At 41.2% G+C, this 21,918-nt stretch overlaps 3 protein-coding genes across 4 annotated transcripts in view; 1 reads left to right on the top strand and 2 right to left on the bottom strand.

Annotated features, from left to right (window-relative positions):
• LOC108416094 (butyrophilin subfamily 3 member A2-like) overlaps positions 1-21,918 on the bottom strand; it is a 534,853-nt gene that overhangs the window by 249,923 nt on the left and 263,012 nt on the right. The window lies entirely within an intron of this gene.
• Positions 4,028-11,859, top strand: LOC119263981. Of its 2 annotated transcripts, XM_037540909.1 has the most exons (6): positions 4,028-4,119; positions 7,147-7,173; positions 7,287-9,001; positions 9,380-9,535; positions 10,065-10,157; positions 10,723-11,859. In XM_037540909.1, exons 3-6 carry the CDS (start codon positions 7,304-7,306, stop codon positions 11,041-11,043), a joined length of 2,268 nt encoding a protein of 755 aa, XP_037396806.1. In that variant the 5' UTR covers positions 4,028-4,119; positions 7,147-7,173; positions 7,287-7,303; the 3' UTR covers positions 11,044-11,859. The 2 variants fall into 2 exon arrangements, with proteins under 2 accessions (XP_037396806.1, XP_037396807.1); XM_037540910.1 differs by lacking the exons at positions 4,028-4,119; positions 7,147-7,173 and having other exon boundaries at positions 7,201-9,001.
• LOC108415468 lies at positions 16,158-20,477 on the bottom strand. The gene is made up of 3 exons (XM_037540934.1): positions 19,475-20,477; positions 18,567-19,200; positions 16,158-18,221 (listed from the first exon to the last, which is right to left on the bottom strand). Exons 2-3 carry the CDS (start codon positions 18,577-18,579, stop codon positions 17,356-17,358), a joined length of 879 nt encoding a protein of 292 aa, XP_037396831.1. The 5' UTR covers positions 18,580-19,200; positions 19,475-20,477; the 3' UTR covers positions 16,158-17,355.

Raw genomic sequence — 21,918 nt, forward strand, 5'->3', positions numbered from 1 at the left:
AAGACGTGCAGTCCACTTTGGGCATTTTGGAGGGACAGCCAGAGAAGCTTTTTTTGTCTTATGATCAGGCAGCCCTAGATAAGGGAAAGTATTATACTGGAGGGAAGCTGATTGCCTGGTCTCTGTTGCATGGGGGACCAGGCATTAAGGCTTTACATCCCAGCCTTTATCAGTTAATGTGTGGTCAGGCTCCAGATCTTGAAGAATTTGATATTTCCATCTTGCCAGACAAGTGTGTGCAGGACAAGCTTCAGCAGGTTTTCTGACACTATGCCGTTTTTTTGCATTGTTGGTTTTAAAGTTAGAGCTCATTTAAATTCTACAGAAATGAACTTTGAGGGGAAAATAAGATCAGTGTATTACTTGTCTTGTACTTTAATATTTTGTTGAACAACCTAAAACACTGTACTATGTGTATGTTTGTGTTAATGTAGCCTAAATTTCTGTCTTGGTTTTTGTGCCTTGTCTTCTGCTGTGTTCTTAGATTAAAGACTGTAAAACTGAGGAGGCATGGAAAAATCTTCAGGACAGTTTGGGTGACTGGACTGCAGATTATGGTGTTCCAGGGGTTTATGAAGCCAAAATCCATGACGTTCCTCAGATACTTTCCCAAGTTGTGAAGCATTTCATCTTTCACAGGTATTGTTCCCACTGCTTTCAGGACATAGTGTTTTATGTACTCCAGGTATTGCACAGCAATCTGGGATAAAATAGCAGACAGGATCTGTTGACTATTGCTTATCGCTAATAACGGCTTATGATTGACTAGTGTAGGCCATCCTTATAGCCAATTATCACCGTAGACTTTTCATTCATTTAGTGCAAATGTTTATTTATTCATTTTTATTTCAGAACTGCAAACATGATTGAGCAGTTTAAACAAGGGATGAACTCTTGTGGCAAACTTTGGGAAACTGGAGAGGTACTGGAGTGCATTTCAGTGCCTGTTTACACACACAGAGGGACGACTGACAAGAGCTGCCTTTCGCTGTCTTTTCAGTGTCGATTGGAGTGACGAAGGGACAAACAACAAGGAAGCTGGAGAGGACACTGTGTCTGCATGGGAATGTCTTCTCAACAGTGTGCAAGGTAACATCCACTATGCTGTCATTGTGAAGTTGATGATGCTCTTGTGTACGTTTTACTTGGCAGCCTGTGTCTTATTATGGACCAGTATTTAAACACAGAGCACAGAATGTTGACCATATCAAAGCTGGACCACAGTAACGTCCTGGTTTTGTTTGTATGTCTGTTTTAACAGAAAAAGAAACTCCTTTCACCTTTGAGGACCTACTAGTGTTTGTTACGGGAGCAGATGCAGTACCACCTCTTGGGTTTCCACAGCGACTTCAAATACAGTTTTATGATCAGGAGATGAGGGGCAGTCGTTTTCCTTACGCTTCCACTTGCTCTGAGGGATCCAAAGCTACATGTTCTCAGGAGGAATTTAACTTTCTACGGTTATTCTCAGTGTTCAGCCTGCTTTAGTTCTATTTAGGGGGCCTGAATGATAAAGAAAAAAAAGTGATATGCTTTTAAACCAAGCTACAACTAAAGCTTCTGTATATTTGTCAGATTTTTGTTTTATTTCATTTTTAGTATCACATTTGGAAGTTTCTGTTGGTGCATTAGTTACAAGAACGACATTTTCAGTCTGCTTTGTGTCTGAATCCTAACAAGAACTGCACATTCATGTTGTACATGCTGTAGATTCTTTTTCAGGCTTTTTTAATCAGAAAGGTCTGAAGGCATCCGGCTGAAAGCGTAGTGGTTGATCTCCCTACAGCAAGTTAAACATATGTCTTTCACATCTGCAGTTCGTGTGAGGACATCCTGAAGAACCTGCTGCTGTTCTTGGTTAAGGTTGATGTGTGGTGGCCTCCCCACTACTGCCTGGTCAGAGACCCTCTTCTTCTGCCTCTAACTGCTCTAGCTGGACACCATGTTGTCCTCACTGTGTGGGTTCTCACCAGAAGCGTTGCTGATTGCAGTGCTGTCTACAAGCTGGGTGCTCACCACGCCCTCCAGCCACATTTGGTGAGGGGTGCGATCATGTTCACTCCGCATGCTGTGGTTGTTCCATGCGTTTCTGAAAGTGCTCAGTCTCTCATTTCTGGAAGGTTCGCTGTTTGAAGTATTTCTGGGTTTCATTATCTGGTTCCAGAAGACCTTCATCCTCGGACGAGTAGAATAAGCTGAAGCCCACCAGCAGAACCTCGGCTGTTCTGACGGAACCGCGGCGCGTTGCCATAGAACTGAACACCAACAGCGCCGCCCAGCGCCGCCCGACCGGCCCTTTAACGCCACTACCGGCCCTTTAACGCCACCCTCTGCACCCCGCGCGCCGCGGCGGCCCCCGCGGCTGTTAGGCGTCCGGCTGACGGCGTGAAAGTACCGCGGAGCGGCGGAGCGGCGAACAGCGACCTGCGGCTCGGCCTCCGTTTGAATCTGACGCCGTTTCACTTCCGAAACAACCGCCGCTGCGTCACGTCCGTTGCCTGACCGGTGACGTCATTGAGACCAAATAAATCAATCAAGCCTCTTTTTAGTGTTTTTGTCTCCACGGCGATAAAAGCCCGTTTCACCCCCCCGATCCACTGAGATGCGGTAATAAAGGCACGCGCTGGATTATAAGCGCGTTCCTGCCCAGCGGGCAGCTTCAGGGCTGTGACGTCGAAGGGCAACTCCACCGAGTAGAGAGAACTCCGAGCGCGGCTGAGCCGCTCAGAGCCCGCCGGGGGGGTCGGGCTGAGATGGGTGACAGTGTTGATTTAACACCGGACCGAGTGTGTAAATGAGGTCACACTCGTCAGTGTTAAACAGCTTTTACACCAGTTTCACCTTTTCAACACTAAATCAGAGTGAATTTCTCTCTATAGTCAGAAATCAACACCGCCTGCAGCTGAATTTACTCTCCACTGGGGGAGGTGCTACAAAAACACCTCCACCAGAGTAAAACTGTAAATCCTAGTTCAGGAGTGAACAGAGAGAAAACCACACAGAGTAGATTTAAACTAGGATTTCACACAAAAAACCCCAAAAACCGAGTTTATTAAGAGCCTTTTATTTAAAATCTTCACTTATTTCATCAACTTCAAACTCTATGAACTGCACTGAGGTGCTGAACTCATGGCGTTTCACATGAAGTTGCAGTAAGGTACGATATTCATTTGGTCATCCATGCTGTAAGAAACCTGGCCATCATCATCAAATCAACACAAATCACTGTAAACAAATCTGCTGCCTCTTCAATACAGAAGCCATTCACTGTAATGACTGTTGTGAGAAGGAACGCTGGCTCATCTCTCACAATCATATCGATGATCTTTCTGAAAACAGGCATTTCATTTTTCACATCACTGCAGACAAACATGCCGATCTGATGCTCTGCTCCATGATTTCTCACCCAGCAGGTAGTAGAGATGTAACCAGACACGTTAAATACATCGCTTAAAATTTCACTGCCCTCCAAACAGTCAAGCCAACACTTTTAATTGGACCAAACTGAGATCTTCTAAAACTAAAGTCTTCCCAGTGAAACGCCAGCTGACTCTGGTGTTTCTTAACAAGTGATTTTCTGGTGTTTTTGAAGTTTTTAACAGATTTTTTGAAAAAGTTGTTTCCCTTCAAATCTCATGCACCACATATGAACGAGTGGTCCGATTCACTCTAAAAAATATTTCAAGGACCCTGTAAAAATGACAAAAAATGCTTAATAAAAATGATGAATATTATGATTTAAAATATTTGATTTGACTACATCAGTTTTCATTAGTGGAACTCAATAAGGAATATTTGTGTTAAACATAAATACTTATATTAAGTGTAATTCTTTAAAATAAATGAATAATTCACTGACAGACATAATAGCCTAAATACTACTAAAGATGTCTGTATTTTCAACAATTTTACTTTAGAAAACATTACAAAAAGCAAACACTGTAAATAAGCAAAATTATTATGGAGATAAACACAATTTTATTTGAGACTTGGCTTAAAAACGGAAATTGACCACGTGACGTCGTTACTCTGTGACGGAGCGGAGAACTTTGGGCGGTTTTCCTGGCGGATTTGGCGGTTACTGTGTGCACAGCTGGGGAAGCTCCAGTCTGATGTGAGGTAAGAATATATATTTCTCATAAGCCTCTTTACTGGAAGACGTAAGCATGGAATGTCAGTTTCTATCAGTATTCAGGGTTCGACCTGTTGGATCTGGTGCCCCGTCAGATTAAGGCGCGCCGCCTCATTTCATGGTATTTATCACTTCCTGATTTGTAGCCTGTTTTTAGTGCACTTGAATTTGACTGTTGTAAATGCTGACCGTCCAAAATGTGAATAAATGCCCGAATTCTTCGAGCCAGTGCAGAGTCGGCGGGCAGTACGGCCTGAAGACCGAGCCGCTGCGGTTATTTAGCTTCAAAACTCGCGAAGACGCATTTTGCGCGGCCATGACAGGAAGTTCTACATGGTGTAGCACCGTTTTTTGGGATATTTCAACTCGCTATACATCAAAACAATCGATCTATCCCCAATTTTAAAATGTTTGAAAAAATCCACAGTAACTAAAGAAAGTAGCTAGAAAGAACACAAAGAAACGGAAAATGTTTATGTTCACTTGTTTTTTAGCTTTATCGGTCAAACTTGTCAATGAGCTAAAGTTGCTGAGAGGCCTTTCAAGCAGGGGTGCAGTGGCCTTCGCGAGGTTTCCCGAGCGGCGGGTCGTTTCCGGCCCGAACTTTTTTTCTACCCAATTTTGCACGCGCTGCAGCTCTCGAGGCCACAGGCGCAGACAGTGATGTCGGTGACGACCGTTTCGGCTCTTTGAAGTGAATGACAGGAGCTGGCTCTTCTGCTTTTCCACCGCTGAGGTGCCGGTGCTCGTGCTGTTCCTAAAGAACGAGCCTGCGTTTCCACCGCACTCGTGACCTGCTCCTTTACGTGTGAGTGCGGGCGGGTCACTGTGTGAACACGGAAGCCGAAGAGCACAAACGTGGGAGAATAGACAGCGATTATGAGCAGGACGACAAGTACGAACTGTGTGTCCTTTTATCTGTGATATGAACTGATACAAAGCAGCGAGTTCAGCCTTAGATCCCAACTTAATTAACAGCCGTGCAAATCACATCGCTTTTTCCATGTAATACACACCATGTAATACACACCATGTAATACACACCATGTAATACACACCATGTAATACACGCCATGCAATACACGCCATGTAATACACACCATGTAATACACACCATATAATACACACCATGTAATACACACCATGCAATACACACCATGTAATACACACCATGCAATACACGCCATGCAATACACGCCATGTAATACACACCATATAATACACACCATGTAATACACACCATGTAATACACACCATGTAATACACGCCATGTAATACACACCATGTAATACACACCATGCAATACACACCATGCAATACACACCATGTAATACACACCATGCAATACACACCATGCAATACACGCCATGTAATACACACCATGTAATACACACCATGTAATACACACCATGTAATACACACCATGCAATACACACCATGCAATACACGCCATGTAATACACACCATATAATACACACCATGTAATACACACCATGTTATACACACCATGTTATACACACCATATAATACACGCCATGTAATACACACCATATAATACACACCATGCAATACACACCATGCAATACACGCCATGTAATACACACCATATAATACACACCATGTAATACACACCATGTTATACACACCATGTTATACACACCATATAATACACGCCATGTAATACACACCATGTAATACACACCATGTTATACACACCATATAATACACGCCATGTAATACACACCATGTAATACACACCATGTTATACACACCATATAATACACGCCATGTAATACACACCATGTAATACACACCATGCAATACACACCATATAATACACACCATGCAATACACACCATGCAATACACGCCATGTAATACACACCATATAATACACACCATGTAATACACACCATGTTATACACACCATGTTATACACACCATATAATACACGCCATGTAATACACACCATGTAATACACACCATGTTATACACACCATATAATACACGCCATGTAATACACACCATGTAATACACACCATGTTATACACACCATATAATACACGCCATGTAATACACACCATGTAATACACGCCATATAATACACGCCATGTAATACACGCCATATAATACACACCATGTAATACACACCATGTTATACACACCATGTTATACACACCATATAATACACGCCATGTAATACACACCATGTAATACACACCATGTTATACACACCATATAATACACGCCATGTAATACACACCATGTAATACACACCATGTTATACACACCATATAATACACGCCATGTAATACACACCATGTAATACACACCATGCAATACACACCATATAATACACACCATGCAATACACACCATGCAATACACGCCATGTAATACACACCATATAATACACACCATGTAATACACACCATGTTATACACACCATGTTATACACACCATATAATACACGCCATGTAATACACACCATGTAATACACACCATGTTATACACACCATGTAATACACGCCATGTAATACACACCATGTAATACACACCATGTTATACACACCATATAATACACGCCATGTAATACACACCATGCAATACACACCATGTAATACACACCATGCAATACACGCCAGACAGCCACTGAAATCGCTGTCTGTGTTTCCCTCTGTGCTGCACACAGATGCTGCAGTGGTTTGTTAGGAGCCTGTTCTCCGACGTTTGTGCTCATCGGCTTCTGTGTCCAGACAAGGACCCTCCCACACCCACGCCGGCGAGTGTGTTCTAATGCTTGGTGTTTAGTGTGCGTGCACAGAATACGTGTTCAGAAGTTTTGAAACTAAATAAAACGACGGTTTTTGTATTCTATGTGCTTTATATCCATGCATGGACTGTCTTTTCATGGGGGGGCTCTGAATATTGTTTTTGATAACGACTGAAATAAAACATGCATAGTGACTAAGTTTTAACTCATGAATGTAATTTATTTTCCTAATTTACATTTCAGCTTGTTAAACTGATCAAGAAAAGAGTGGTAAGTTAATATTTAATATTAGAAATGAATGCCCTATAATTTTTCAAAATTTATTATGAGAATATTACTAATTTTTGTGCTTTTTTTTATAAATGTTGTGTTGTTTATAAAAGGATAAAGGTATTAGTGTATGGAATGGCGCTGTAAACTCTGCGCATTTGGAACATCATCAAACACGGGACTTCTTAAGCATTATCGGCTTAAACATAGACATTTTGGTCATGAACATTTTCTTCCCTGCATTTATTTGAACTGTTCATGTTCTTTTAAAACATGGGGTGGCTTGCGTACACACCTATGCAGAGCTCATAAATCAGAGCAATCTGAAAATAAAGGAGCTGTGACAGTTTTCAAATGTAAAATTTGTAACACATGCTTTCCCAACACAAAAGATTACTTCCAACACATTAATTCTCATCTCAAAAGACTGGAAACCATTGTTTGTGTGTTTGATGGTTGTGATTTCAAGACAAACATATATGCTACTTATGCTACTCACAAAAGTCGAAAGCACCAGTTTTACTCATGTGATGATTTTAAAGCTGATGTGATTGTAAAACATCCTACTGCTACCAGTTTTCAACATATTCAAAGCCATTCTTCATCACTGGAATCAAATGATGATGTTGAGTTTGATACTGTAGATTTGGATTGTGAGGGCAATGTAAGTGCATTTTTGGAAGTAATTGGTTCTCTCTTGCTGAAGTTGGAAAGTATTTATAATGTCACTGGTAAATGTTTAGATGACTTGGTGGAACAGCTCCAGTTTATTTGCACATTATCATCTCAACACATTCCAAATTTGGTGAGAAGTATTTTGACACAGAATAACTGCACTGTTGATGAAAATGTGATCTGTGAGTTAGTTGAAAAGTTACATAAGACTGTGAAGGACACTTTCCAGATTCATGAGGAATTCATACTTCATTACTTCGACGAAGACTTTGGGGATTTCTTCACAATTCATTCAACTAGTGATGTCAAACACAAAGGGTCAATCAAGGTGGTCATTATTCCATCTGTAGTGCTAACATTAGCAATACCAGAGACTGACAGTGTGACAGATGCAGATAATGTGAGGGACACCCCTAGTGTGACTTCACAAATGTCTTCAGAGCCATCTACTTCTGAAGACTCCCGGCCAGATGGAACATCATCAGCGTCATCACAAGACACCATCTTATTAAGCCCACAAAAGGAATTGTGGCCTAAAGAAATCAAAATCCCACTTTTTACAGTTGCAACAGAAGCTGTGCTGAGAAGTGCGAATGAACAGTTCTTGAAAGATGGAACTGTCCTCAACAACACCAGGGTCAGGTCTGAAATAATGGAAAAGCTGGCAGATTACATGTACAGTTACACTGCCTATCCCACTGGCCTTCAGGTTGGTGAGGTTGCAAAAGCCTTAGTTAAAAAACATCCATGTCTAATAGAACCTGGAAGTCGCAACGGATGGATAGGATGGATGTACAGTTTGAAATACAAAATGGGGAATTACAGGTCCAAGCTAAGAAATCTTGGATTTCCTGAAGTTGCATGCAATTCTCTCAACAACAAGCGACCTGGTGAGAGGAAACCAGCCCAAAATGTTAAAAAAGCAAGAAAAGGGGAAGTGAAGTATCTCCCACATTATCCTTCAGGGGAAAACGGAGAACACCAAGAGCAACAGCGGCTCAAAATTCTGTCTGAAATAAAGAAGAGAGAGAGGACGACCATCAATCAACTGATGTCCAAGACATTTGCTCATAGAAGACAGGATGTTGTCACTCTTCAACTCAGCGTCAAAGAAATCAAGGATAGGTGGCCTGCCTTGCTTGATGTGTCACAGGTGAGGAAAACTATTTTTCTGCAGCACAGCCTAAAGCCAATAACACCACACATGTGAAACTCAAGGCAGTGTGGCCAAATCTGACCTGCCTTTAATTTTTACGTGGCTCTCTAGACTCTAGAGGGCCATGTAAATAGAACTTGCAAGATAATAGTTGTGTTCTTAAATATCAAATGATATACTGCCAAATTACATCAATATGAAAAGATGTTCAATAGCATTTAATTTCAAGAAGTACTCATCAAATGCAGACAGCTATTTATTAATATCAAGTTTGTTAATGGGTAGCAATACACCATTGGCACAAGGGAAACTGCCCCCGCCCCCAGTTTGTAAATTAAACCCTATCCCTTTTTTTTCTTGCTCTTTTTCATCCAGGTCAATGCTGAATTTCATCGGATAACCACTGTAAATCTTGAGTCAAAATTCATGTTCATGCTGGACCACTACACACCTAAACTGCTTGCCATGTTCCAAGAAAAGAAAGGTGCTGTTGGAGAGAGACATCGCACAGAAAGGAACATTTTACTCCAGGTATTTCAGCTTTTTTCCCTCTCTTTTTAGATCCTCTCACTTGACTTCTCATCACTCTTATCTAAGCCTATTTACCTTCTCTTATAACTGACTCCTCTGTACTCTTGCATTCACCACAAGATCATATACCTTATACAGCCATTTTTATTCCACCAGTGTTTCTCAATCTTCTTTAATATTTATTTGTACTTTAATGTATCATACACTTTCTACATTCCTTCCTTTACCAGTCTTCCCAGCATAATCTTTTCTTTCATTGCTTTTTCCACTGATTCAGTGTTGGGTATATTCTTAGTGGACCTCTAAAAATATGGAATGGCAAATATGACTTCAAGATTGTTGTAATCAATGAAGAAAAGTGCAGAACTATGTAAAGACTTTAAATATAAATAGCATTGTTTTACCGATTCTCAAGTTTTGGTTTCTGTATAACCAAAACTATTATATTAATTAAATTTAAAAGGCTAAAATGCACTGAGTGACTGCTATAGCTTGTCAGTTGTTACAAAACCTTTACTTTATTTAACAGAGTGGAACTACTGAAAAAACCAGAGAAGTTGTCATCCGATGTCTCATTGATCACCTGGGTGAAGATGTAGGTGCCTTAATCAAGGAGTTTGAAGTGAGTGCAAAGAAACTTGTATTAATGGTCTACTTTTTGCTCTAAGTCACACCTAGTGGTCAAACACAAAGCTACAGTATGGTTCAAACACATATAGCTAAGGACAGCTGCAGTGTTCGTGAAAACTTCTGAGCTACACTTGTAGACAAGAATTTTATGCATACAATACATTTCAGCTGCTTTTGTTATGGTTAGTTTCTAAAGCGGACAGTGATATGCCTGACAGTAATGATTCTGATGGTGATGATGATTGTGAGAAGCTTGATAAACAGGACTTTGAGACCACCTGTGGGAAATGTATTTGAATGTTGGAGGAGAAGCAGCTGGTCAGCATGTCAGAAGATTTCAAGTTTTTTGTGAGGCTATATACAGTGCGTCGGTAATGCCGACGTGTTTTCACAAACACTGCAGTTGACTTCATCATCATACAATGTCTGTATGGAAATAAGCGTGTACATTGTCCTTAGATGTCAAGTTATTATTGTCATAGATCTAAAACTAATTTATGGTTAGTTGGATAATTGTCTTTCGATGATACCCTACCTACTAATGTTTTCTTTTACAGAATTTTGAAGATACAAACCATCGAGCCATCAATGTGGAAGAAGAGCTGGCAGCAGAGACAATGGCTGTGTTCCTTGTGCGTGATGAAAGTGGACAAGTCGGGAATGTGGGAATTGTCATTGAGGGCTCCATTGTACTCGACCACCTCGGGGATCTCAGCAGGGGCTGCTGCTACTTGCTTGGACTAACTTATGCATTGGACCTGAAATACCCCAAAACTCTAAAATACATATTTGAGGTATTTCAAAAGATACTTCTTGAAGTGGATCCTGGAAAGCTGCCAAGAAAGGTCCTAAGACTGAAAAACAATTTAATGACTTAGTTGACTCTTATCTGCACTTATGAGCACTTATCTGCACTTATGAGCACTTATGAGCACTTATGTGCACTCTCACCCTGTCATCAGTGAGGCTCTTCTGCAAGTAACCACAATCTATGGTTTCATTTGTGCCAGTTCATCCCAAACTGTTTGACTGATTGTGTGACCTCATGTTGTTCTGGCTGCACATTTATATTTTGCATTGATATGCATTTTGTTCTTTGTTTGATCACTCCAGTGAGGTATGATGCATCCCGTTTTGAACTTTTAAGACAGTTCACACAGTTACTTAACTGTTCAACTTTCCAAGGACAAAGTTTTCATTGTAATATGTCATTGTTAGAAATTCCAGTGTTTTGATTGGACATTGTTCTCTAATAACTACGTTAAAGATGCAGTAGGCAGCTTTTTAAAGAAATCACAATGTCGTGACCGTATAATATGAGACAGATAATCTGTGGAAAGAACTGAGGGTAATTGCCAGTGCTAAGACCTTCCTCCTGGCTGTTATTGGTTGGTGTATTTCTGCAGATGGCAGTAGGACCACAGGGAGAAGACAGGAGCTCAGTTGTTTTCACAGATTAACTGTCTCATGTTATACTGTCACAACACAGTGACCGTTTTATTAAATATGTAAAAAACATATTAGTTACCTGTTGCAGCTTTAAGCCATATATGCTGTATATATGGGGGGGGCACCTTTTGGTTATGTGCAATATGTACCAGAAAGATACTGCTGGTAGTTCAAGATAAGTGACAAAGAATTGTAATTGTAAAATGTAACTAATTTTTAAATAAAAGTTTTCATGCTCTGTGAGATATTACTCGTTAATTTTTAAATAATTTTAAATTTAGTAAATTAAGTAATAAAAAATAGAAAGTAGTTACAACACATTTAATTTAAGTAAATTATAGGTAAATTAGTGGTTATGTCCTACAGTTGTTTTGAATAATATTTACTTATTTCCTGTAATACCTTCTACTCAGGTTTTCAATGTAGTTCACATTGTATTTTTTAGTTACATTTACTCAATTTGTTTATTTTTTTATTTAGTTCATTCAGATGTAATTGAAAATATCACTTATATTTACTTATTATTCCTACGTTGTTATGACCAATTTGATAGCATTCAAATAAACTCATGATTTTTAAGTGTAAAAATGTTACACTAAATAAATTAAGTAATATGCTGAATTATTTTTACCAGTGTAGTCTTTGGCTCTGTCTTCACTCTCTTCCTCTTCTTTGTTTCTAACCTCATTCTACAGACACCCACCCTATGCTGCCTTGCTACACTTTCCCCTGGCACCACTTTACAATCTCCAATCTCCTTTAGGTGGCATCTCCTGCTAAGGATATAATCCACCTGTGTGCACCTCCCTCCACTCTTGTATGTCACCCTGTGTTCTTCCCTCTTCTGAAAATACGTGTTCACCACAGCCATTTCCGTTCTCTCTGCAACATCTACAACCATCTGACCTTCCGCATTTCTGTCTTTCACACCATACATACCCAGCACCTCTTCATCCCCTCTGTTCCCTTCACCAACATGTCCACTGAAGTCTGCACCAATCACTAATCTCTCCTCTCTAGGGACACCATCTACCACTTCATCCATCTTACTCCAAAATTCCTCTTTCTCCTCTAACTGACAACCAACCTGTGGTGCATATGAACTGACCACATTCAAAATCACACCATCAACCTCCAACTTCAGGCTCATGATCCTGTCTGACACTCTCTTTACATCCAGAACACTTTTCCCAAGCTGTTCCTTTAGGATTATCCCTACTCCATTTCTCTTCCTCTCTACACCATGATAGAACAGTTTGAATCCACCTCCAATGTTCCTGGCCTTGCTTCCTTTCCATCTGGTCTCCTGGACACACAGAATATCTACCCTCTTTCTCTCCATCATGTCTGCAAGCTCTCTGCCTTTACCAGTCATTGTCCCTATGTTCAGAGTCCCTACTCTAACCTCCACACTCCTGCCTTTCCTTCTCTCTCGCTGCCGTCTAACCCGCCTTCCTCCTCTCCTCTTTGATGGTCTTCGACCTGCAGTAGTCCAATTTCCACCGGCACCCTGCTGGTCAGCAGCACCGGAGGCGGTCGTTGTTAACCCGGGCCTCGACCGATCCGGTATGGCAATCATATCTGTGATCCACATGATAGTTTAGCACAAGTTTTACGCCGGACGCCCTTCCTGACGCAACCCTCACCATTTATCCGGGCTTGGGACCGGAGCATTTCCAATAAACCAAGTTTAAAAACAGAGTCTATGGCTGACGCGTGTTCTGATGTCTTCCCCTTGAATTGAGTTTAAAAACTTATTTTACTTGTTGCAAAACTTTCCAAACTCAATAATTCACCACAGACTCGTTTACACGGTCAGAAAACCGTGCGACTCCACCTCCTTCAGCCCAAGCTCCTCCTCTCATCCCCATCACACAGGTTCCCCACCTGCAACCTGCACTTACATGCTTAAAGTGACAGGCACCCATTTTAGCTTTGTTTTACAACATTAGAACCTGTGACCTTAAATCATCACCTTAACAAACATAACACAAATGTTTAACTTCTTAATCTGGAAATGAGCAATTATGCAAATTATAAACATCCAAACATTATTAGTCAAACATAAACTTAATATTAAGGTAATGGCTGGTTTTAATAATAACTAATAATAACTTAAATAACTAATAAAGAACTAATAATGACTAATGAAGAACTAATAATAATAAAGAACTAATAACTATTAAAGAACTAATAATAACTAATAAAGAACTAATAATGACTAATGAAGAACTAATAATAATAAAGAACTAATAATAACTAATAAAGAACCAATAATAACTAAAAAGGTACTAATAATAATATAATGAATTAATAATAACTATTAAAGAACTAATAATAACTAATAAATAACTAATAATAACTAATAAAGTACTAATAAAGTAATTAACTAATAATAACTATTAAAGAACTAATAATAACTAATAAAGAATTAATAATAACTATGAAATAACTAATAATAACTAATAAAGAACTAATAATAACTAATAAAGAACTAATAATAACTATTAAAGAACTAATAATAACTAATAAAGAACTAATAATAACTAATAAAGAACTAATAATACTTCTTCTCTGGAAGGTTTGACCTCTTCTCTGTCCTGCTGGTTAGACAGCTGTAAACAAAAACATCCACTCTGATTGGGTCTTGTCTGTATCTGATGGAATTATGGGTAACAGGCTGCTGCTGAGTCTGCATTGTTGTGGTCCTTGAGGACCAAAGGGCCTCTTGGAAAGCCCAAGTCAGAAACGGGACAGTACAGCCTGGCATTTTCACACAGTGCACCCATACTGCCACCTGCTGCCGCCCACCTGTACTGCGTCACATTGACTTCCACCCTCAGGGTCTGAATCATTATCTGGAGACATGAACCGATGAAGCAAAGCTCAGATGAGCGAATCAGTGACAGACAGATAAAGCTGTGCTAACTGGAACCAAATCTTCATTATGGTCCTGTAGAATGGAACTGGTTGAGCTGCAGTGCATGTGGTGAGATAATGAGAGACAGATAGAATGGAATACGACGGCAGTCGGAGCTCGTACTGTTAACTCTGGATACAGCAGAGACAACGAGGAAGGTTATCACTTGAAAAATAACACACACTCACTAGAAAGAATCATACCATGAATTAAATGCCACAGAATGGACCGCAGCCCAATTATCAGCCCCACGATTCTGCCCAAGTAGCATAAAGGAGAAGAGGAGAGAGCCGAGATGAGGAAAAGTCTCTAAAGTAGCCTGAAGGTCAGTTAAGAAGGTCAGACTTTAATCTGTGGGGACTTCAGGCCTGTAACCACAACATGGTCCCATCTTGCTACCTGATGTTCTGTGAAGATAGAGACTAACTAATAACCATGACTACAACAAGCTGTGTACATTGGACACATTCATAACCGCCTCTTTGTTTCTGATGATTGGATTGTTGTTGGGATTGTAATAAGTTGCAAATAAAATTACAGTTAACCTTCCCAGGATTCGCTATCCGGTGATTCTCCCTCATCCAGATCTGAGCTTAGTTCAGTCTAATCCTGATGGTTTACCAGACTTTACTCTGCTTTACTATCTACATGTGACTGCTCCTCAGGTTTCACACCAATGGCTATTTGCCATCAATGTCTCACGGTGTAATGTCCCCTGCTCCACAGCCCAGGACTGGGGGCTTTGTGCCCCTCTAGCCCACACTTGGCATTGTTTAATGATAAGAAGAGACATTTTATCCCGTTTCAACAAAAATCAAACCACATTGGGAGCCACAGTCTATGTCTAGTATGTGTTAGTGTCCTAGTATAGGCTGAAATATGCTCTGCTTTACGGTTTCGCTCAGTTATAGCTGCTTTTCTCGCATCTCCAGCAGGAAACTTCACAGCAAAAGTAGAAGAGTTTCTAGTCAAATGTCTTTTTACGAGGCTGAAGTCTCTTCTCATTTGCCAGCTTCTTGTTTGAATTTTCCTGTACCACCTTAAATGATGCCTGAGGTGTCAGAATGTAGCTACCATGCAGCTAACTGTTGCATCATTTAAGGTGGAACGGGAAAATTTGAAGAAGAAGCTGGTGAATGAGAAGCGACTTGAGCTTCGTCACTTTTTAGTGTTTGACAGTTTGGTGCTGCAGATTAAATCCATCAGGAAACCAGCTGGAGTGATTATACATGCAAATGAGTCAATTAGTCTCCAAATGATTGATCTTAAATCTTTTTCTGTGCCTTTTCGTTAGCTATTAGCCAGGTGAGATTGTTTCTGTGTTGGTAAGGTGCCGTGTTCATTTTTACAGCAAATTCTGATTTAGTTTTAGTCAGAATTTATTCATGTGAATTGTTTTTAGTTTTAGTCCAGTTTTAGTCGACTAATTATCATAAGAATATAGTTGACTAAATCTACAGTCGATTCAGTCGACTAAAATATAAAGTGTAAAATGTAAAAGCTTTTTCTTCAGTTCCCTTGAATTATTTACGTCATTATATACACTTACATGAAATGAAACATTTATTAAGCAGTTATTGAATATTATTAATGTTTCAACAGACCAATACTCACACAAACAGATTCAACCAACATCTTTATTTACCTGACCTTGCTTATTGAGCATAACAATAACAATATACTGATGGCGAGTAGGCCTGCTTTGCCTGAAAAATATATGCAGTTTGTTATGAACAATGCATATTACATTCTTTATAAAACTGGGTGCCGTAAAAGCAGCAGCAGCGCCATTAGTGCAAAAATAAACACCAAACAACTAATGTATTTGTCACGACTGCCCGTAACAGGAGAGACACTCGCTGATGGATATTACAAGGTTTAATTTAATAGGGCAATACAAGATAATCATAAGGGACCGGCAGGAACAACAACAACAACAACAACAACAACAACAACAACAACAACCAGAGGGGAGTCAGACTGAAGAAAGGTCGGTACACGGGAGAGCAAAAACCAGGTAAAGGGGCGAGGCTAAAGGGTAGAGACAAGTACAAACAAAACGGCAACAGAAAGGCAATCAATGGGCAAGGCAAAAAAGGAGAAAACGAAGTACAGGCGAAGGTCAGAAATAACAAAGGAAAAGAACAAGGAAAACGCATCGTAACAGAGCTAGAGGCTGGATAATACTCAGCACCAAACACAGGAAACAACAGGGCTTAAATACACAGGTTCACAGGTGTAGACAATCTCACTGATTAGAAACAAGGCGAGCCGGAGCGCCGGAGTGTCACATGCTCAGCAGAGTCACTGTAGTCCATAGGTAGAGCATGCTGGGAATTGGAGTCCATGGAGGTAACAGAGTCCAAGGCAGGCAGACTGACAGCGTCAGAGCTGACAGTATTAATAATTTAGTATTCACAGCTGAAATTCTCAAAAACATTCAAAGAACAAAGTGCTCAAGCTATAATGCCTTCAGGGCTGCTCTCCCTGAATTTAATACAACAAAAAATGCCGTAATTCAGTGTTGACAGTTAAATATTGCAGCTAAAATTCTTGAACACATAATAAAAAGACCTACAATCCCATCATTGACGAACAAAATATTAAGGAAAAACATTTCTCAAAAAAAACTAAACAAAAGTCTCAAAGGCTGTAAGTACCAAAAGGTGCATCCACTGTATTTCAGCATACCTACAGCTCCATTAGTACATGGAGCTAAAAGCTGCTCTCAGCGGTGGCAGTAAACATCACAGTGTCTTGCAGGTAGTTGCCTATTTTTGCTATCCAAGGCCTTTCAATGTGGCCCCAGAGTACAAAAGGCTTATTTGGTTCTAGTAATTTTAAGGAAAGCACTTTGTGCTAATGTTACCCTTGCTCTATTGCGCCGGCCTCTGGTGAGGTCACCAAAACACTGAATAGCCTCTCTGCAAAAGCATTTTGAAAGAAACCTGAAGACGGGCTGCTTTGATGTGGATGGTGCTGCTTCTGCTTCCTCTGGTAGCCTCCTGTTCTCCTCTCCATCATCTCTGGACTGATCCTCATGTTCTGAATGTGACTGTGTGAACTGGATCACGTTCTCCTCTGCCTGTTTCAGTAGTTCCTGTATATTTTCATCAGCCACATCAACAAGAGTTTCACACACAGTAGGGTTGACGAAGCAGGCAGCTGCTACAAGTGGTGAGAACGTTTCATCAGCTGGATCCAATATCCAAGCAAAACGCTGGCTCACACTTCCTTTCATTTTCCTTGCAAGAGTGGCAAGGTCTCGATGGCTAGCGCTCTCTTCAAAGTCAGAAAGACGGTTGAGCAGATCAAAGAGCGCAGGGACCACCAGGGACATGGTGTCACTCTGAAGGGCTTGAGTATGTTCTGCAAAAGGCAGCAGTAGTTCATGCAGTGACTTCAGCTTTTGCCACTCACTAGACAGCAAGCTGTCCCATCCCATGTTTGCAATTTGGCAGACCGAGTCTTTCACTTTGAGGAGTCGTGAAATCATGTTGAACGTGCTTGACCAGCGTGTGGGGCAGTCAGTTACAACAATAAGGCCACATTCGTCCAGTAGCGAAAGAGCTTTACCACTGACCTGCTTTATCAAGGACTCTCGACACTTGGTTCCTTCTGCATCATGTGGATGACGAGCTGTAAGGTGTGCGCGACACACGGTGTCCGTTCCATATCCATGTCGACCTGATGAAACCCAACGACAGAAACACGGATAAATGAGCAAGTAAATAAAATGTGTTTGTTTGTTTACATGTAGATGTTTTAAATGGATGTGGAGTTCTTTTCTTCTATATTTCCATTTTATCTCGTTATACAAAATTATCAATGCAGTGTGTATATACACACACACACACACACACACACACACACACACACACACACACACTACATTGATTGTCTAGTTTATTAATTGAACTATTATCTAAGCAAAATACAAACACAGCAAGGAGAAAGAGATGCAGCACTAGAGCGTACACTCTCAGACATATTCATGCAGTCAGGGATAATGTAAAACTAAAAACTGCTGACCGCAAGTCATCATCTGTTTCGGGGTCTTCTGAATCCTCAGAGGTGGTTTCTTCTCCCTCTGGTGTGCTGTGTTTAAATGCTGCCACCATGTTGCTCCCACTGTCGGTCATCACTGTGACCATCTTTCATTCGGTGCGGCCGGTTCTCGCAGACATGTATCTGTGGGTGTGTGGGTGGGCTACTTGTTCAAGGGCCGACGATGTGTGTTCTGGTTTACTTTGTTCAACACAAAAGTAGCGTGAACTTATAGCCAGGACTGACGCAGTGAGCCCTGTTTTTGTCCACAGGCCAATGCCAGCAGAGACCTTCTGCACTGCAGCCTATCTTTTTCTAAATGTTTGCACTTCACCTTCATAATATTCGTCTGTCAGATTGCGCAGTTTAGTTTTCTCTGGAACGGTCAGCTTCCCTATCTACTGTTTCCATCATAAGAACAAGGTCCTCGTCTTCAACTGTAGTAGCTGGTAATCCAGGACACCCAAGCCATTTGGCTACAGCCTCCTCTTTCGGCTGCCGTTCTTTAGTCACTTTGGTACTTTGAAGCCCTTAGAAGAGCTGCTGGAATATTCTGCTGGGATGCCGTCACTTTCTTTGCATTCTGTGGCCCACTGTTGTCATCTGAGGTCTTCCGGAACTGCAAAGCCAATAAGAGAAAACGTATTTTATCCTCGTATCACCTTTTTATTCTTCTCAATTATTTAATCATTGTTACTAGTGCTGTCAAGTTCTGTTCATCTAATTAAATGACATGCTCTGTGATTAACTCGTTTACATTAATTGCATTTATCACTTTTTGCTATGAAAGTATTTTTAATTGTGGAATTCAAATCAATTTTAGCACAGCAGTAAATGAATGAATGAATAACTGGCCCAGACTTTCATTCCACATTCAGCTCCACACAACACACCAGACATCTCGAGGTCCCGGTGTTTACTAGAGGCACTGGACATCGCTCCACTGGACATCGCTCCACTGGACATCGCTCCACTGGGCATCGCTCTACTGGACATCACTCCACTGGACATCGCTCCACTGGACATCGCTCTACTGGACTGGACATCGCTCTACTGGACATCGCTCCACTGGACATCACTCTACTGGGCATCGCTCTATTGGACATCGCTCCACTGGACATCACTCTACTGGGCATCGCTCTATTGGACATCGCTCTACTGGACATCGCTCTACTGGACATCGCTCTACTGGTCATCGCTCTACTGGACATCGCTCTACTGGTCATCGCTCTACTGGTCATCGCTCTACTGGACATCGCTCCACTGGACATCGCTCCACTGGACATCGCTCTACTGGTCATCGCTCTACTGGACATCGCTCTACTGGACATCGCTCCACTGGACATCGCTCTATTGGACATCACGTGCACTAATTCACTGTAAATAAAACCAGCTGGTCTGTTTCGGGTGTGCGGAGCCGTTTGGGACATGATAATCAAACACGGATGTCCAGCTTCCCGACTCCGGTCCGGACACATTGCCCTGCACATTATAGCGCTTCACCTGCTTCCCACACACCTGACCCAGCTAATCTGACCATTAGCACCAGTTTAGGGGGTTAAACCGAGCGTTTTACAGCAGGACCCGCTCTGACGTGTGCAGGGCAGTTAGCAGCGCTCGAGCTGGGGTGGCGATTGTCTCCAAACACAAACTTCGCCCTGCTGGACATTAAAACGCTCCGCTTTGCACGGAGATCTGGGCGACTTGCTCGCGGATGTCGTTTAAGGTTTGTCGCGTTTTTCCCGAGATAGTCGCCCCGCGCGGTTTGCACATCGTCTTGTTTTTCACGACGTCAAAGGAGAAATGCGTCCACACCCCGGCTCTTCTCCTCTCCCAGCTGACCCGCTGCAGATCCCTCACTTCCATGGCCTGGACGGTCTTCCCGGGGTCAGATCGGATGAGTGTGAGGGTGCGTTTGACTGGATGGCTACCCGGCTTGTCCCGCCTCTCCATGCGCGCTGAACTAGCTCTGATTGGACGTTCTCCTCATTTGTCCCCGCCTTTCAAAAAACCAAGTCAGTTCTGATTGGATATCGTCACTGCCAAACATTTTCCTCTTGTTTTTATTCGTTGACGAAAGTGTCAATTAATTTCGTCGTGATTTTTATCATTTTATGTAGTTTTTATTTATTTTATTTTTTATATTTTATTAGTTTTACGTTTTTATTTAGTTATCGTCTCGTTTTCGTCATGAAAAAAAGTTTCGTTGACAAAAACTATGACGAAAATACTTCGTCATTGAAATTAACACTGGTAAGGTGACAGTAATGGACATTTTTACAATTAAACCTTCAGGTTTAAATTATTATTAGCAGTTCTACATTAACTCCTGCGTTTCTGCCATTTACTGTGGAAACTGTGTTAGAACTCTCTGCTATAGTGATTTTACAGTAAAGGATTATTTTATGTTATTTTCCTAAAACTGTAGTTCTGCTGTGGAGCAGTGGAGCGATTATTCAGGCCTGATTTTTATGGAGTCAAATTAGGGTCTTTAATGGTGACGAGAAAAAATCTATCGCAAATATCAGATCAGCGTTTCGCCTTTTCCGTTCCTCTTTAGTTTCTGCGTTTCTCTCTCTTGTTTGCGCGTCGCTGCTTTTCTTTTCCGTTCATCGTTTTTTTTCGCGCTTCTCTCTTTTCTTTGCTCCGGTTTTACCCTCTGTGTGGGGGCGGGGAAAGAGGCGTGGCCAAGAGCGAAAGGCGGGGGAAAGAGGCGTGGCCCAGAGCGAAAGGCGTTCGGTTTACTGGTATCCTGGCAGCCGGTCGCCCAGCTGGACCACAGCTATAAACACTCTATAGACTGATGGTAATAATCGACTGTTATAGACATTTTATCTCATTCGGCTGGATTTGTTTTCACTGACTAAACTGTGCCGTGTGATCAGGGCTGTGAGAAGAGCAGGCCAGCTAGCTAACATGGTAACCATGGATACCAGTTCCACTATAGAGCCAAATGGTTCCTGCCCATATTATTATTATTATTATTATTATTATTATTATTATTATTATTATTATTATTAAGATCTCCCATCCAGATGGTTCTGAGTACACATAATTATGGAAGCTGAGGGAACTACTGAGGGCAAGTTGTAAGCCTTCTGTGCCGAACCATGTCTAGGTAGAAAGTGGTAAATCTGCACGTTCTGGTGTCTCCTTCTGCATCACACACACACACACACACACACACACACACACACACACACACACACACACACACACACACACACACACACACACTTGAACACAGTAAAGGCTTCATGACCATCTAATTAGTTCGGGTGCTGACAAAACACCAACATGTGCAAGACAGGAGTTCTCCAGGACCAGGATTGGGAAC

Source organism: Pygocentrus nattereri, chromosome 9, assembly GCF_015220715.1.
Source record: "Pygocentrus nattereri isolate fPygNat1 chromosome 9, fPygNat1.pri, whole genome shotgun sequence".
NCBI lineage: Eukaryota > Metazoa > Chordata > Actinopteri > Characiformes > Serrasalmidae > Pygocentrus > Pygocentrus nattereri.

Coding starts and splice junctions, on each gene's coding strand:
- LOC119263981 (XM_037540909.1), top strand. CDS start 7,304: ATGGAATGGCGCTGTAAACTCTGCGCATTTGGAACATCATCAAACACG. Junction 9,536..10,064: donor AAAGGAACATTTTACTCCAG/GTATTTCAGCTT, acceptor TTTATTTAACAG/AGTGGAACTACTGAAAAAAC. Junction 10,158..10,722: donor CCTTAATCAAGGAGTTTGAA/GTGAGTGCAAAG, acceptor TTTCTTTTACAG/AATTTTGAAGATACAAACCA.